The 16725-nt window shown below is 43.2% G+C and overlaps 1 protein-coding gene across 3 annotated transcripts in view; it reads right to left on the bottom strand.

Moving 5' to 3' along the window:
- Positions 1-2444: 2444 nt before the first annotated feature.
- Positions 2445-16725, bottom strand: part of LOC130340387 (uncharacterized) — a 106471-nt gene continuing 92190 nt past the window's right edge. For 2 of the 3 annotated variants that reach the window (XM_056554171.1, XM_056554172.1), the window contains exons 8-9: positions 7356-7542; positions 2445-3840 (exon numbers count right to left, since the gene is read on the bottom strand). In XM_056554171.1, coding sequence (XP_056410146.1) covers positions 3769-3840; positions 7356-7542 — 259 coding nt within the window. In that variant the 3' untranslated portion in view covers positions 2445-3768. The remainder of the gene's footprint in view (positions 3841-7355; positions 7543-16725) is intronic. The other variant, XM_056554173.1, reaches the window with a different exon arrangement.

Below are 16725 nucleotides of genomic sequence, written 5' to 3'. Positions count from 1 at the left end.
TGCCAAAAAGGTCAGAGGGAAAAATTTTTTTTTAGTAGACTGGGAGGGTTGTGGTCCTGAAGAGAGATCCTGGGAACCTGAGGACAACATCCTTGACAAAAGTCTGCTCCTCAGGTTCTCAGGCTCCAAGAAGAGGGGGAGACCCAAGGGGGGGGGGTACTGTTACGCCGAGCGCTCCGGGTCCCCGCTCCTCCCCGGAGCGCTCGCTTCACTCCCTCCGCTGCAGCGCTCCGGTCACGTCCTCTGACCCGGGGCGCTGCGATCCTGCTGCCAGCCGGGATGCGATTCGCGATGCGGGTAGCGCCCGCTCGCGATGCGCACCCCGGCTCCCCTACCTGACTCGCTCCCCGTCTGTTCTGTCCCGGCGCGCGCGGCCCCGCTCCCTAGGGCGCGCGCGCGCCGGGTCTCTGCGATTTAAAGGGCCACTGCGCCGCTGATTGGCGCAGTGGTTCCAATTAGGGTTTTCACCTGTGCACTTCCCTATATTACCTCACTTCCCTTGCACTCCCTTGCCGGATCTTGTTGCCTTAGTGCCAGTGAAAGCGTTCCTTGTGTGTTCCTTGCCTGTGTTTCCAGACCTTCTGCCGTTGCCCCTGACTACGATCCTTGCTGCCTGCCCCGACCTTCTGCTACGTCCGACCTTGCTTCTGCCTACTCCCTTGTACCGCGCCTATCTTCAGCAGCCAGAGAGGTGAGCCGTTGCTAGTGGATACGACCTGGTCACTACCGCCGCAGCAAGACCATCCCGCTTTGCGGCGGGCTCTGGTGAAAACCAGTAGTGGCTTAGAACCGGTCCACTAGCACGGTCCACGCCAATCCCTCTCTGGCACAGAGGGTCCACTACCTGCCAGCCGGCATCGTGACAGAAATGCTTCTTAAAAATCTGCAGCCTGTGGAAAATCTTTATAGCTCATAAGAATTTGACACCTGGGCTCACTAGGCCTTGCTTGTCCACATATTAACCATAAGGGAGCCTGCGCAGAGGAAGTGTTTGCCTACTCAAAGTGTCACCAACTTTGTACCCCCCAGACTATTACTATGATATTACTGTTCATCGCAAATGCAATGCAGCCATACATTTAGCTGCGGTTTTCAGAACGAAAATAGTTTTGTTGAGGGGTCAGGAACAGTCGGATAGGTGTGGCCAGGGGTTCGCAATGCCCTGCCGTTGCCACACCTATCCCCTCTACGTCAGCGCTGGGACCGCTAAATGATCAACACACAAGTCCTCTCTTGATGTGCGTGGCGGTCACCGGCAGTACCCATTCTACTCTTCTTTCTACTGTTGGGCTATTACTAGAGGCTGAGAGCTTGTGGGAGCAGCGAGCTCTGGTGGAGGGAGCGAGCACTCGCTCTGCGATTCACGGCGGTCCGGTGCTCAGAAGATCAGGAGCGCATGTGCTGAGGACCTGTGTGTCAATCACACAGCGGTCCAGCGCTGACATAGAGGGGATAGGCATGCAGGCGGAGCATTGCAAACCTCTGACCCTTCAAAAAAATAATTTTGGGGAAAACCGCAGCTAAAGATATGGCTGCATTGCATTTGTGATGAACAGTAACATCATGGTATTAGTCTGGGGGGGTTCAAAGTTGGTGACAGTTGCGCTTGAAGGTTCTCTTTATCTGCCTGTCCCCTCACCTCCTTTCTCCTATCCTCTCTCTCATAATGTCTTCTTTAATTGACCTTCTTACCTTTATTTGCCTATCTATGGTCATTACATATAGGTTTGCTCAACTAAATAGATCAAGAAAAGCAGACCCTGAACCTTCCATTTTTTTTTCAGCACACCCTTTTTTTTAGTATTCATCTTTATCTGCATACCATGTTTGTGAACAAACTCAGACCACTTCATACCTTATGTAAACTCTTTATTCAGATAATTTTCTTAACAATGTAAACTGTCTTATTTTGATAAAACTAATGAAAACGAGATTACAGGTAAACCCCCTCATCATGAGATAAAACAAGGCTAAGCTGCATTCTTATGGAGTAAAACAGGTCTTAGCTCCCTTAACTTGGGTTACAGCAAGTTTAAACTCCCTCATCATGGGGTATAAGAGGTCTTAGTGCCCTTCCTATGTAGTATGAGAAGTCTATGCTCCCTCATCATGGGGTATAACAAGTCTTAGCGCCCTTCCTATGTAGTATGAGAAGTCTATGCTCCCTCATCATGGGGTATAACAAGTCTTAGCGCCCTTCCTATGTAGTATGGGAAGTCTATGCTCCCTCATCATGGGGTATAACAGATCTTAGCGCCCTTCCTATGTAGTATGGGAAGTCTATGCTCCCTCATCATGGGGTATAAGAGGTCTTAGTGCCCTTCCTATGTAGTATAAGAAGTCTATGCTTCCTCATCATGGGGTATAACAAGTCTTAGCGCCCTTCCTATGTAGTATGAGAAGTCTATGCTTCCTCATCATGGGGTATAACAGGTCTTAGCGCCCTTCCTATGTAGTATGAGAAGTCTATGCTCCCTCATCATGGGGTATAACAGGTCTTAGCGCCCTTCCTATGTAGTATGAGAAGTCTATGCTCCCTCATCATGGGGTATAACAAGTCTTAGCGCCCTTCCTATGTAGTATGAGAAGTCTATGCTCCCTCATCATGGGGTATAACAAGTCTTAGCGCCCTTCCTATGTAGTATGGGAAGTCTATGCTCCCTCATCATGGGGTATAACAGATCTTAGCGCCCTTCCTATGTAGTATGGGAAGTCTATGCTCCCTCATCATGGGGTATAAGAGGTCTTAGTGCCCTTCCTATGTAGTATAAGAAGTCTATGCTTCCTCATCATGGGGTATAACAAGTCTTAGCGCCCTTCCTATGTAGTATGAGAAGTCTATGCTTCCTCATCATGGGGTATAACAGGTCTTAGCGCCCTTCCTATGTAGTATGAGAAGTCTATGCTCCCTCATCATGGGGTATAACAGGTCTTAGCGCCCTTCCTATGTAGTATGAGAAGTCTATGCTCCCTCATCATGGGGTATAACAGGTCTTAGTGCCCTTCCTATGTAGTATGGGAAGTCTATGCTTCCTCATCATGGGGTATAACAGGTCTTAGTGCCCTTCCTATGTATTATGGGAAGTCTATGCTTCCTCATCATGGGGTAAAACTGGTCTTAGTGCCTTGCCTATGTAGTATAAGAAGTCTATGCTCCGTCATCATGGGGTATAACAGGTCTTAGTGCCCTTCCTATGTAGTATGAGAAGTCTATGCTTCCTCTTCATGGGGTATAAGAGGTCTTAGTGCCCTTCCTATGTAGTATGGGAAGTCTATGCTTCCTCTTCATGGGGTATAAGAGGTCTTAGTGCCCTTCCTATGTAGTATGGGAAGTCTATGCTTCCTCTTCATGGGGTATAAGAGGTCTTAGTGCCCTTCCTATGTAGTATGGGAAGTCTATGCTTCCTCATCATGGGGTATAACAGGTCTTAGTGCCCTTCCTATGTAGTATGGGAAGTCTATGCTTCCTCATCATGGGGTATAACAGGTCTTAGTGCCCTTCCTATGTAGTATAAGAAGTCTATTCTTCCTCATCATGGGGTAAAACTGGTCTTAGCGCCCTTATTATGTGGTATCACAAGTCTATGCTCCCTTACTATGGAATGTAACAAGCCTAAGCCCCCTCATCATGAGTCTTAGCTCCCTCTTTAGGTACTGCAACAATTAAAATAAACTCCTTGGCACAAAATGTGATATGATATAAACTAATAAATAAAACAGTGAGTAAAGTATAACATTTGCTGCTCACAGAAATCCCCCGTCTGCCCCCTATCCATTATAGGTCCTGTCCAGGAAACAGGGAGGGGCATCTTTCCTGGTGGTCATCCATGGGAACACCACCTGTGTGTGACAAAAATCTTACATAAGTGCTTTCTTACAAGTCTTTTTTCACATCAATAATTATATATAACTATAAAGAAATAAATAAATATATATTGAAAAGGTTGTGTAATGAGCTGCTTTGCATATTCCCCTACCCAGAATGCCTGCGGAGTGCTAATTGGCCTAACCTGAATCTCCGTTACACCTGAAGAGGTGTCCTCTCCCTGAGGAAAGTACTAACCCCGTTTAAAGCCTCAGGCCTCTCACCACAGCCAAGCCAGATCACCCTGCTCTGTACTGACGAGGGGCAAACACCCCGAAACAGCTGTCACAACCCGGTACTGCCCCCGGTGCCCCTACGTGGAGGAAACATCTTTTCACGTGTTTTGGCAGTGCCCCTTTGCACAGGGTCTGTTGGACGCCCAGGAACATGAACTCAGAGACTTTGTACCCAGGAGCTGCCTATCGTACCATTTGGTGCTTTACGGTCTGTTCCCTGGGACCCACGACGTGGAGGCCATCCAGGAGGCCTTGCGCCTTATGAACTGTTTTAACCCCTTAAGGACTGAGCCCTTTTCACCTTAAGGACTCGGCCATTTTTTGCAAATCTGACCACTGTCACTTTAAACATTAATAACTCTGATGCTTTTAGTTATCATTCTGATTCCGAGATTGTTTTTTCGTGACATATTCTACTTTAACATAGTGGTAAAATTTTGTGGTAACTTGCATCCTTTCTTGGTGAAAAATCCCCAAATTTGATGAAAAATTTTAAAATTTTGCATTTTTCTAACTTTGAAGCTCTCTCTGCTTGTAAGGAAAATGGATATTCCAAAGAATTTTTTTTTATTCACATATACAATATGTCTACTTTATGTTTGCATCATAAAATTGATGAGTTTTTACTTTTGGAAGACACCAGAGGGCTTCAAAGTTCCGCAGCAAATTTCCAATTTTTCACAAAATTTTGAAACTCGCTTTTTTTCAGGGACCAGTTCAGGTTTGAAGTGGATTTGAAGGGTCTTCATATTAGAAATACCCCATAAATTACCCCATTATAAAAATTGCACCCCCCAAAGTATTCAAAATGACATTCAGTAAGCGTTTTAACCCTTTAGGGGTTTCACAGGAATAGCAGCAAAGTAAAGGAGAAAATTCACAATCTTCATTTTTTACATTCGCATGTTCTTGTAGACCCAATTTTTGAATTTTTGCAAGGGGTAAAAAGGTGAAAATTTTTACTTGTATTTGAAACCCAATTTCTCTCGAGTAAGGACATACCTCATATGTCTATGTAAAGTGTTCGGCGGGCGCAGTAGAGGGCTCAGAAGGGAAGGAGCGTCAAATGGTTTTTGGGGGGCATGTCACCTTTAGGAAGCCCCTATGGTGCCAGAACAGCAAAAAAAAAACACATGGCATACCATTTTGGAAACTAGACCCCTCGGGGAACATAACAAGGGGTAAAGTGAACCTTAATACCCCACAGGTGATTCACGACTTTTGCATATGTAAAAAAAAAAATAATAATTTTTACCTAAAATGCTTGGTTTCCCAAAAGTTTTACATTTTTAAAAAGGGTAATAGCAGAAAATACCCCCCAAAATTTGAAGTCCAATTTCTCCCGATTCAGAAAACACCCCATATGGGGGTGAAAAGTGCTCTGCTGGCGCACTACAGGTCTCAGAAGTAGTTTGCAACAGCTGGAGGCACTCCGGTCGTGAAACACTGAGTTAGTTTAAAAAAAACTGAGTTTCACAACCAGTGTGCCTTCAGCTGTTGCAAAACTACAACTCTCAGCAGTCACCGACAGCCAATGGGCATGCTGGGAGTTGTAGTTATGCAACCAGCAGGTGCACCACTACAACTCCCAGCATGCACTTTAGCTGTTTGTGCAAGCTGGGAGTTGTAGTTATACAACAGCTGAAGGTACACTTTTCCATAAAAAAAATGTGCCTCCAGCTGTTGCAAAACCATAAGTCCCAGCATGCCCATAAGGGAATGCTGAGAGTTGTGGTGGTCTGCCTCCTGCTGTTGCATAACTACAGCTCCCAGCATGCCCTTTTTGCATGCTGGGAGCTGTTGCTAAGCAACAGCAGGAGGCTGTCACTCACCTCCTGCTGCTGCTCAGGGAACAGGTCAGTCCCGCCGCCGCCGTCGCTCCTGGGGCCCCGATTCCAACAGGGACTGAATTGTCCAGCGATCTGCGGCCATCGCCGACATGGGGGGGCATAATGACCCCTCTGGGCGATATGCCGGGATGCCTGCTGAATGATTTCAGCAGGCATCCGGCTCCGGTCCCCAACCGGCTAGCGGTGGGGACCGGAATTCCCACGTCCTTAAGGACTCGGAATGCAGCGCGTATCCATACGCCCTGCGTCCTTAAGAGGTTAAGGACGCAGTGTGGCTTGCCAGGAACTGCCTCGTGATCAACAGGGAAAACATGTCCGTCCGGGACTGCCGCAGATTCATCAAGAGCCTGCTTAGAGACTATTTCATCTTGGACAGCCCGGCCGTTGATGAGGAAGAAGAGGGGTGAAGACCCCTCTCCTTCTCCCATGTCTCCCTGAAGATACAGCCCAGCAGTTTGGCCCTGTGACCCCACATAGTCGCCCACACCCCTACCCCGATCACAGTTTATATTGTTTTGTTGTTCGATCTCTTGTGCTTTTTATTACAGGATTGAGCGGAGTGTTAGAGTAGCATGGTGTGCGATGTATAGCTTAGGGAAACTTTGCTGTGTATTGTACTGTCATGCTGTGTGTGATTGTAATTTATTGTATGACTTGTAATGACTGAACAGACAATAAAGCTCTTTCAATAACCCGAAACAGCTGTCTGCAGATGGGTCGAAACTTCCCTTTTGGGGAGTAGTCTGGCTTGGCATAAATCCCGTTCAGCTTTTTATATTCCTTAACAGAAGCTAAGCTGATACCATCATTACACAACCTGAAAAGGTTGTGTAATGAGCTGCTTTGCATATTCCCCTATATATATATATATATATATATATATATATATATATATATATATATATATACATACACACACATATATATATATATGTACATACACACACACACACATATATATGTTTTACAAACACTCCATCCCATCTCATAAACAGTCACTCCCCCTTCACTCTCCAATTAATATTTAATTTATTCTATTTTTTTAATTTAATTGACAGCTATTCCACCCTGTACTGCCTCTCATCAAATGTACAGTGGTTTAAAAACATGAGCCAAGGTCTCAATTCATTGGTAAATTCTCAATTCTCTCATGGTGTTCTAGGGTCTAACACAGTGTTTCCCAACCAGGGTGCCTCCAGTGGTTGCAAAACTACAACTCCAAGCATTTCAAAGGCTGTCCAGGCCTGCTGGGAGTTGTAGTTTTGCAAACGCTTGAGACACCCAGTTTGGGAAGCACTGGTCTAACAACTCAGTGACTTGAGGAGGTCATGACTTTTAATAATATGATGACATTATTAAATTACTCCAGCCCTATAGTACAGTATGATATTAACAAACACTTACTCCACCAGGGCTGCGAGGTGGTGAGAAGCTGAAGAAGGGCACATTCTTCTCGCTGCACCTGACGCCATCGTCCGGGAAGCGGAGGAAAGTGCCCCTTTTTTGGACACCTCTGCATCCATCACTATGTCTTCTCTCTTTATTCTTCACTCCATGGATGTTATGCCCTCTCCAATTCATAGTATTCTGTCTGTAAGAGATAGAAAGCACAGTTGTGGTACCCAGTCTGCTCTATGGTAGTGATGAGCGTTTTCTTTCCAGAACATGCCACCCTCATGGATTACATTCCTTCTTTGTCAAGGTAACAGAAGAGATACAAGAAAGAAGATGCATGCATTCACATGGTGGCTAACTGCTCCCTCATTATGATAAGTCTAAGCTTCATCATGGGGTATAACAAGTCACAGCTCCCTCATCTTTGGGTATAACAAGTCTCAACTCCCTCACCATGAGGTACAACAAGTCTAAGCTCCCTCATCCTGAGGTATGACAAGTCTAAGCTCCCTCATCATGAGATATAACAATTCTAAGTTCCCACATTATGAGGTATAACAAGTCTCAACTCCCTCACCATGAGGTACAACAAGTCTAAGCTCCCTCATCCTGAGGTATGACAAGCCTAAGCTTCCTCCTCAAGAGGTATAACTTGTCTATGCTCCCTCATCTTGACGTATAACAAGTCTATGCTCCCTCATTATGAGGTATAACAAGTCTATGCTTCCTCATCCTGAGGTATAACAAGTCTGAGCTCCCTCATCATGAGGTATAAGAAGTCTAAGCTCCCTCATCATGAGGTATAAGAAGTCTAAGCTCCCTCATCATGGGGTATAACAAGTCTAAGCTCACTTATCATGGGGTGTAACAAGTCTAAGCTCCCTCATCATGGGGTATAACAAGTCTAAGCTCCCTCATCATGGGGTTTAACAAGTCTAAGCTCACTTATCATGGGGTATAACAAGTTTAGGCTCCTTCATCATGGGATATAACAAGTCTAGGCTCCCTCATCATGAGAAATAACAAGTCTAAGCTCCCTCATCAGGGGGTATACCAAGTCTAAGCTACCTCATCATGGGGTATAACAAGTCTAAGCTCCCTCATTATGGGGTATAACAAGTCTATGCTCCCTCATCATGAGGTATAACAAGTCTAAGCTTCCTCATCATGGGGTATATCAAGTCTAAGCTCGCTCATTATGGGGTATAATAAGTCTAAGCTCCCTCATTATAGGGTATAACAAGTCTAAGCTCCCTTATGATGGGGTATAACAAGTCTAAGCTCCCTCATCATGGGATATAACAAGTCTAAGCTCCCTCATCATGGGATATAACAAGTCTAAGCTCCCTCATTATGGGGTTTAACAAGTCTAAGCTCCCTCATCATGGGGTTTAACAAGTCTAAGCTCCCTCATCATGGGGTTTAACAAGTCTAAGTTCTCCCTTCATGAGGTATAACAAGTCTAGGCTCCCTCATCATGGGGTATAACAAGTCTAAGCTACCTCATCATGGGATATAACAAGTTTAGGCTCCCTCATCATGGGATATAACAAGTCTAGGCTCCCTCATCATGAGAAATAACAAGTCTAAGCTCCCTCATCATGGGGTATAACAAGTCTAAGCTCCCTCATCATGGGGTATAACAAGTCTAAGCTCCCTCATCATGGGGTATTACAAGTCTAAGCTCCTTCATCGTGGGGTATAACAAGTCTAAGTTCCCCCATCATGGGGTATGACAAGTCTAAGCTCCCTCATCATGGGGTATACATAGTAACATAGTTCATAAGGTTGAAAAAAGACCAGAGTCCATCAAGTTCAACCTATATCCCTAATGAGTCCCTACTGAGTTGATCCAGAGGAAGGCAAAAACCCCTCATACTCGAGGTAAAAATTCCTTCCCGACTCCAAATATGGCAGTCAGAATAAATCCCTGGATCAATGTTCTGTCCCTATAAATCTAGTATACATAACAAGCGATGTTATTATTCTCCAAAAATGCATCCGGCCCCTTTTATATTCTTTTACAGAGTTCACCATGACACCTCCTCAGGCAGAGAATTCCACATGCTCACAGCTCTTACAGTAAAGAACCCCCGTCTGTGCTGGTGTAGAAACCTTCTTTCCTCTAGACGCAAAGGATGCCCCCTTGTTATTGATACAGTCCCGGGCATAAATAGATCATGGGAGAGACCTCTGTACTGTCCCCTGATATATTTATACATAGTTATTAGGTCACCCCTAAGCCTTCTTATTTCTTAACTAAACAACACTAATTCTGATAATCTTTCTGGGTACTGTAGTCCTCACATTCCCTGAATTACCCTGGTTGCCCGTCTTTGAACCCTCTCCAGCTCCACTATATCTTTCTTGTACACTGGTGCCCAGTACTGTACACAGTATTCTATGTGTGGTCTGATTTGTGATTTGTACAGCGGTAGAATTATTTCCTTGTTATGGGCATCTATGCCCCTATTGATGACCCCCATGATTTTATTTGTCTTGGCAGCAGCTGTCCGACACTGGTCACTACAGCTAAATTTACCGTTAACCCCTTAAGGACGCAGGGTTTTTCAGTTTCTGCACTTTTGTTTTTCCTCCTTACTTTTAAAATCATAACCCTTTCAATTCTGGACCTAAAATCAATATGATGGATTATTTTTTGCACCACCAATTCTACTTTGTAATGACGTCAGTCATTTTACCCAAAAATCTATGGTGAAATGGGAAAAAAAATCATTGTGCGACAAAATTGAAGAAAAAATAAAATTTTGTAAGTTTTGGGGGCTTCCGTTCCTACGCAGTACATTTTTTGGTACAAATTACACTTTCTCTTTATTCTGTAGGTTCATACGTTTAAAATAATACCCTACTTATATAGGTTTGATTTTGTCTTACTTCTGGAAACAATCTTAACTACATGCACGAAAATTAATACGTCTAAAATTGTCATCTTCTGACCCCAATAACTTTTTTATTTTTACGTGTACAGGGCAGTATGAGTCAAAAAAAATTGCGCCATGATCTGAAGATTTTAGTGGTACAATTTTTGTATTGATCGGACTTTTTGATTGCTTTTATAAATTATTTCATTATCTAAAAAGTGATCAAAACTTTTAATAAAGAAAGGGTTAATGTGTGTGTTTTGAAACTTTTTTTTTTTTACTTTTACACTTTTAGTCCCCTTAGGGGACTTTTAGCAGGAATCATTCCTCAAACAGATCAATGTGGTTTCATAAAACCACACTGATCTGTGTGCAGGAGCCGGCAGCGATGGAGACGTAAGCCCTCTGCGGGGGGGGGGGGGGATGATCCACCCCTCTGGACCACCAGGAAGCATCGTCGCATGTCAGCTATCAATGCCGGCCCTCAGCTACAGGAATCAGCTGGGGGCCATGCGGTATGATGCGGGCTCGAGTCGGGAGCCCGCGTCATACACCTATTGCCGTCTCAGGATGAGCCGGCTCGTTCTTCGTCGGAAACCGGTTAACCAAGTCCTTTTCAACGTCAGTCGTCCCAAGTGTTCTCCCATTTAATACATAATCCCAGCCCGTATTTTCCTTCCCCATGTGCACTAACTTACATATATCAGGGTTGAACCTCATCTGCCACTTCCCAGCCTAAACCTCCAACCTATCCAGATCCATTTGTAACAGTGCACTGTCCTCTATAGCGTTATCTACTATACACAGTGCACAGTCCTCTATAGTGTTAACCGCTTTACAGAGTTTAGTATCATCTGCAAAGATTGCTACTTTACTATTCAACCCTCTACAAGGTCATTAATGAATATATTAACCCCTTAATGACCACGGACGTAAATGTACATCCTGGTGCGATGGTACTTAGCGCACCAGGACGTACATTTACGACCTGTGTATGACCGTGAGCATCGGAGCGGTGCTCGCGTCATACACGGCAGGTTCCGGCTGCTAGCACCCACCAGCAATGGCGGACATCCGCGATCGCGCGGATGTCCGCCATTAACCCCTCAGATGCCGTGATCAGTACAGATCACGGCATCTGCAGCAGTGCGGATGTTAAAATAGATGATCGGATCGCCCGCAGCGCTGCCGCGGGGATCCAGTCATCTGTAATGGTGGTCCCCTCACCTGCCTCTGACATCGAGCAGACCAGAGCAGAAGATAGCCGATAATGCTGATCAGTGCTATGCCTTATGCATAGAACTGAACAGTATTAGCAATCAAATAATTGTTATAGATAGTCCGATAAGGGGACATAAAAAGTGTAAGAAAAAAGTTGGATGTGTAAAAATAAAAAGTAAAAATAAAAGTGAAAAATCCCCTCCCCCAATAAAATGAAAATTGTCAGTTTTTCCCATTTTACCCCCAAAAAGCATAAATATATATTTTTTTATAAACATATTTTGTATTGCTGCATAAATGTCCAAACTATCACAATATATTGTTAATGATCCCGTACGGTGAATTGCGTAAACGTAAAAAAAAAAAAAAAATGCAGCTTCTTAGTTACATTTTATTTAAAAAAAAATGAATAAAAAATGATCTAAAAGTTTTATATATGTAAATGTGGTATTGATAAAAACTACAGATGACGGCGCAAAAAATGAACTCTCATACCGCCCTATATACGGAAAAATGAAAAAGTAATAGGTGGTCAAAATAGGGTGATTTTAGATTACTGATATAGTAAAAAAAAGTTTTAGATTTTTTTTAAGCGGTACAAAAATATATAAGTATCTAGCCATGGGTATCATTTTAATCGTATTGACCCACAGAATAAAGGACAAATGCCATTTTTACTGTAAAGTGTACAATGTGAAAACGAAACTCTCCAAAATGTGCAAAATTGTGGTTTTCATTTAAATTTCCTCCCTAAAAAAATAATCCTTTGGGTTCGCCGTACATTTTATGGTAAAATGAGAGGTTTCATTACAAAGTACAATTGGTCACACAAAAAACAAACCCTTATGTGGGTCTGTAGATAGATATAAAAGAGTTATGGATTTTAGAAGGCAAAGAGAAAAAAACGAAAACGCTAAAATAAAATTGGCCTGGTCCCTAAAGGGGTATTCCAGGATTTTTGTTTTATTTGGCTATGCTACAGGGGCTGTAAAGTTAGTGTTGTTCATAATATAGTGTCTGTACCTGTGTGTGACGGTTTTCTCACAATTCTTCTGTGATTTTCACCCCAATATTTATTTTTACCACCATACAAAATGACTGTTGTCTCAGATTTTTCCCAGGTTCCAATGCGGCCGAGACCTGACTCACTAGTCAGCTGATGACAGGGAGCCAGTCTGCTTCAATGGGTGGAGGGATCGCTTGGTGGGCGAGAGATCAATCTGCAACTAATGCAACAGCTGTAGGCCCCTGATTGAAAACCACAGGTCTTATGAATGGATGCAGCTCATTTATGTTTCAATGGGTGGGGTGGCTGATGTGTGGGAGGGAGGAAAATTAAATTATGGGATTTTTAGTCAAAAAGAAAATACCAGTTCACAAAAAGCTAGCCACAGCATTATGTTAATCTCGCAACATAGCCATTCAGCCCCAAGACAAGCGCAGATCCTTCCTAAGCATGTCCATTACTGCCTGCCAGGTACGTACTAAAATCACCTTATGGTGGATAACCCCTGTAAGGTTAAAATGGTCAGACGCCTTCGCTCCCCACACGAGGAGAGAGCGGCCGGACAACTCCGGCTCCCGCTGATAGCGGGACTGCGCCTGCATACAGTTTACAGTTCGGCTAACCGTGGACCCGGTTTATGCCGACTGCATTATATCTCTGTGTGCATAAGTGACCCTAGGGACAGCTTTCTTCTTCCCCACAGGAATAAACACCTTGCATACATTATATCTTGCAGGTTTTATTAGGGATAGGGAAAAAAAAATTTTTTTCTCAGGCTCCTGGGTCACTGTACTTATTTATACTATATGCTATGGATGTCATTGCATACTTAATTGACTCCTCTATTTTGCATATATAGAGATATACCTTTCTCTTAACAATTGTTGGATATGGTTGACTGAATATACATATCATATCCTCTCGGTCATTGATTTATTCTTTTGTCTATGCCCCCTGAGGACGCCCGCTATATACAAGCGAGCAGAAACGCGTTGGGTTATTTGATTACTATACTCTATAGGTGTGCAACTAAACTGCACCCTCTAGTGAGAGGTGACTCGGGACTGGCTGGGCCCTGCAGAGTCCCGGACACACCTTGTTAAATGTCTTTTATTAGACCGAGATAATCATACTTTTGTCATAACACTAGACACTTGTTAATATCTTTAATTTGACATTAAAAGTTAAGTTTTATAGAGCACATCCTGGACACTGGTAGTCCTATATTTCCTATTATTTATGCTGGATGGAACAACTGATACTAGGGGCACCGCGTAGATCCCCCCTTTAATGTTCTACGTTTTTGTGTATTTTTCTGTGATTTTCACCCCAATATTTATTTTTACCACCATACAAAATGACTGTTGTCTCAGATTTTTCCCAGGTTCCAATGCGGCCGAGACCTGACTCACTAGTCAGCTGATGACAGGGAGCCAGTCTGCTTCAAAGGGTGGAGGGATCGCTTGGTGGGCGAGAGATCAATCTGCAACTAATGCAACAGCTGTAGGCCCCTGATTGAAAACCACAGGTCTTATGAATGGATGCAGCTCATTTATGTTTCAATGGGTGGGGTGGCTGATGTGTGGGAGGGAGGAAAATTAAATTATGGGATTTTTAGTCAAAAAGAAAATACCAGTTCACAAAAAGCTAGCCACAGCATTATGTTAATCTCGCAACATAGCCATTCAGCCCCAAGACAAGCGCAGATCCTTCCTAAGCATGTCCATTACTGCCTGCCAGGTACGTACTAAAATCACCTTATGGTGGATAACCCCTGTAAGGTTAAAATGGTCAGACGCCTTCGCTCCCCACACGAGGAGAGAGCGGCCGGACAACTCCGGCTCCCGCTGATAGCGGGTCTGCGCCTGCATACAGTTTACAGTTCGGCTAACCGTGGACCCGGTTTATGCCGACTGCATTATATCTCTGTGTGCATAAGTGACCCTAGGGACAGCTTTCTTCTTCCCCACAGGAATAAACACCTTGCATACATTATATCTTGCAGGTTTTATTAGGGATAGGGAAAAAAAAAAATTTTTCTCAGGCTCCTGGGTCACTGTACTTATTTATACTATATGCTATGGATGTCATTGCATACTTAATTGACTCCTCTATTTTGCATATATAGAGATATACCTTTCTCTTAACAATTGTTGGATATGGTTGACTGAATATACATATCATATCCTCTCGGTCATTGATTTATTCTTTTGTCTATGCCCCCTGAGGACGCCCGCTATATACAAGCGAGCAGAAACGCGTTGGGTTATTTGATTACTATACTCTATAGGTGTGCAACTAAACTGCACCCTCTAGTGAGAGGTGACTCGGGACTGGCTGGGCCCTGCAGAGTCCCGGACACACCTTGTTAAATGTCTTTTATTAGACCGAGATAATCATACTTTTGTCATAACACTAGACACTTGTTAATATCTTTAATTTGACATTAAAAGTTAAGTTTTATAGAGCACATCCTGGACACTGGTAGTCCTATATTTCCTATTATTTATGCTGGATGGAACAACTGATACTAGGGGCACCGCGTAGATCCCCCCTTTAATGTTCTACGTTTTTGTGTATTTTTCTGTGATTTTCACCCCAATATTTATTTTTACCACCATACAAAATGACTGTTGTCTCAGATTTTTCCCAGGTTCCAATGCGGCCGAGACCTGACTCACTAGTCAGCTGATGACAGGGAGCCAGTCTGCTTCAATGGGTGGAGGGATCGCTTGGTGGGCGAGAGATCAATCTGCAACTAATGCAACAGCTGTAGGCCCCTGATTGAAAACCACAGGTCTTATGAATGGATGCAGCTCATTTATGTTTCAATGGGTGGGGTGGCTGATGTGTGGGAGGGAGGAAAATTAAATTATGGGATTTTTAGTCAAAAAGAAAATACCAGTTCACAAAAAGCTAGCCACAGCATTATGTTAATCTCGCAACATAGCCATTTAGCCCCAAGACAAGCACAGATCCTTCCTAAGCATGTCCATTACTGCCTGCCAGGTACCTACTAAAATCACCTTATGGTGGATAACCCCTTTAAGGTTAAAATGGGCTTGGTCCTTAACCCCTTAAGGACCCGGCCATTTTTTGCACACCTGACCACTGTCACTTTAAGTATTAATAACTCTGATGCTTTTACCTTTCATTCTGATTCTGAGATTGTTTTTTCGTGACATATTCTACTTTATGTTAGTGGTAAATTTTCGCCGATACTTGAATCATTTCTTGGTGAAAAATTCCAAAATTTGATGAAAAAATAGAAAATTTAGAATTTTTCTAACTTTGAAGCTCTCTGCTTGTAAGAAAAACAGACATTCCAAATAAATGATATATTGATTCACATATACAATATGTCTACTTTATGTTTGCATTATAAAGTTGACAAGTTTTTACTTTTGGAGACATCAGAGGCTTCAAAGTTCAGCAGCAATTTTCCAATTTTTCACAAAATTTTCAAAATCTGAATTTTTCAGGGACCAGTTCAGTTTTGAAGTGAATTTGAAGGGTCTTCATCTTAGAAATACCCCATAAATGGCCCAATATAAAAACTGCACCCTCAAAGTATTCAAAATGACAATCAGTAAGTGTGTTAACCCTTTAGGTGTTTCACAGGAATAGCAGCAAAGTGAAGGAGAAAATTCAAAATCTTCATTTTTTACACTCGTTTTCACTATGTTCTTCTAGACCCAGTTTTTGAATTTTTACAAGGGGTAATAGAAGAAAAAGCCCCCAAAATTTGTAACCCAATTTCTCTCGAGTAAGGAAATACCTCATATGTGTATGTCAAGTGTTCAGCGGGCGCAGTAGAGGGCTCAGAAGGGAAGGAGCGACAATGGGATTTAGGAAGCCCCTATGGTGCCAGAACAGCAAAAAAAAAAAACACATGGCATACCATTTTGGAAACTACACCCCTCAAGGCACGTAACAAGGGCTCCAGTGAGCCTTAACACCCCACAGGGGTTTAACCACTTTTCATATAAGTCGGATGTGTAAATGAAAAAAAAAAAATTCACTAAAGTGCAGTTTTTTCCCCAAATGTATCATTTTTACAAAGGATAATGGGAGAAAATGCCCCCCAAAATTTGTAACCCCATCTCTTCTGAGTATATTAATACCCCATGTTAGGATGTAAAATGCTCTGCGGGCGAACTACAATGCTCAGAAGAGAAGGAGTCACATTTGGCTTTTGGAAAGCAAATTTTGCTGAAATGGTTTTTGGGGGGTATGTCGCATTTAGGAAGCCCCTATGGTGCCAGAACAA

This window comes from Hyla sarda, unplaced genomic scaffold (genome assembly GCF_029499605.1).
Source record: "Hyla sarda isolate aHylSar1 unplaced genomic scaffold, aHylSar1.hap1 scaffold_59, whole genome shotgun sequence".
NCBI lineage: Eukaryota > Metazoa > Chordata > Amphibia > Anura > Hylidae > Hyla > Hyla sarda.
This window is presented reverse-complemented; position numbering and strand designations above follow the sequence as displayed.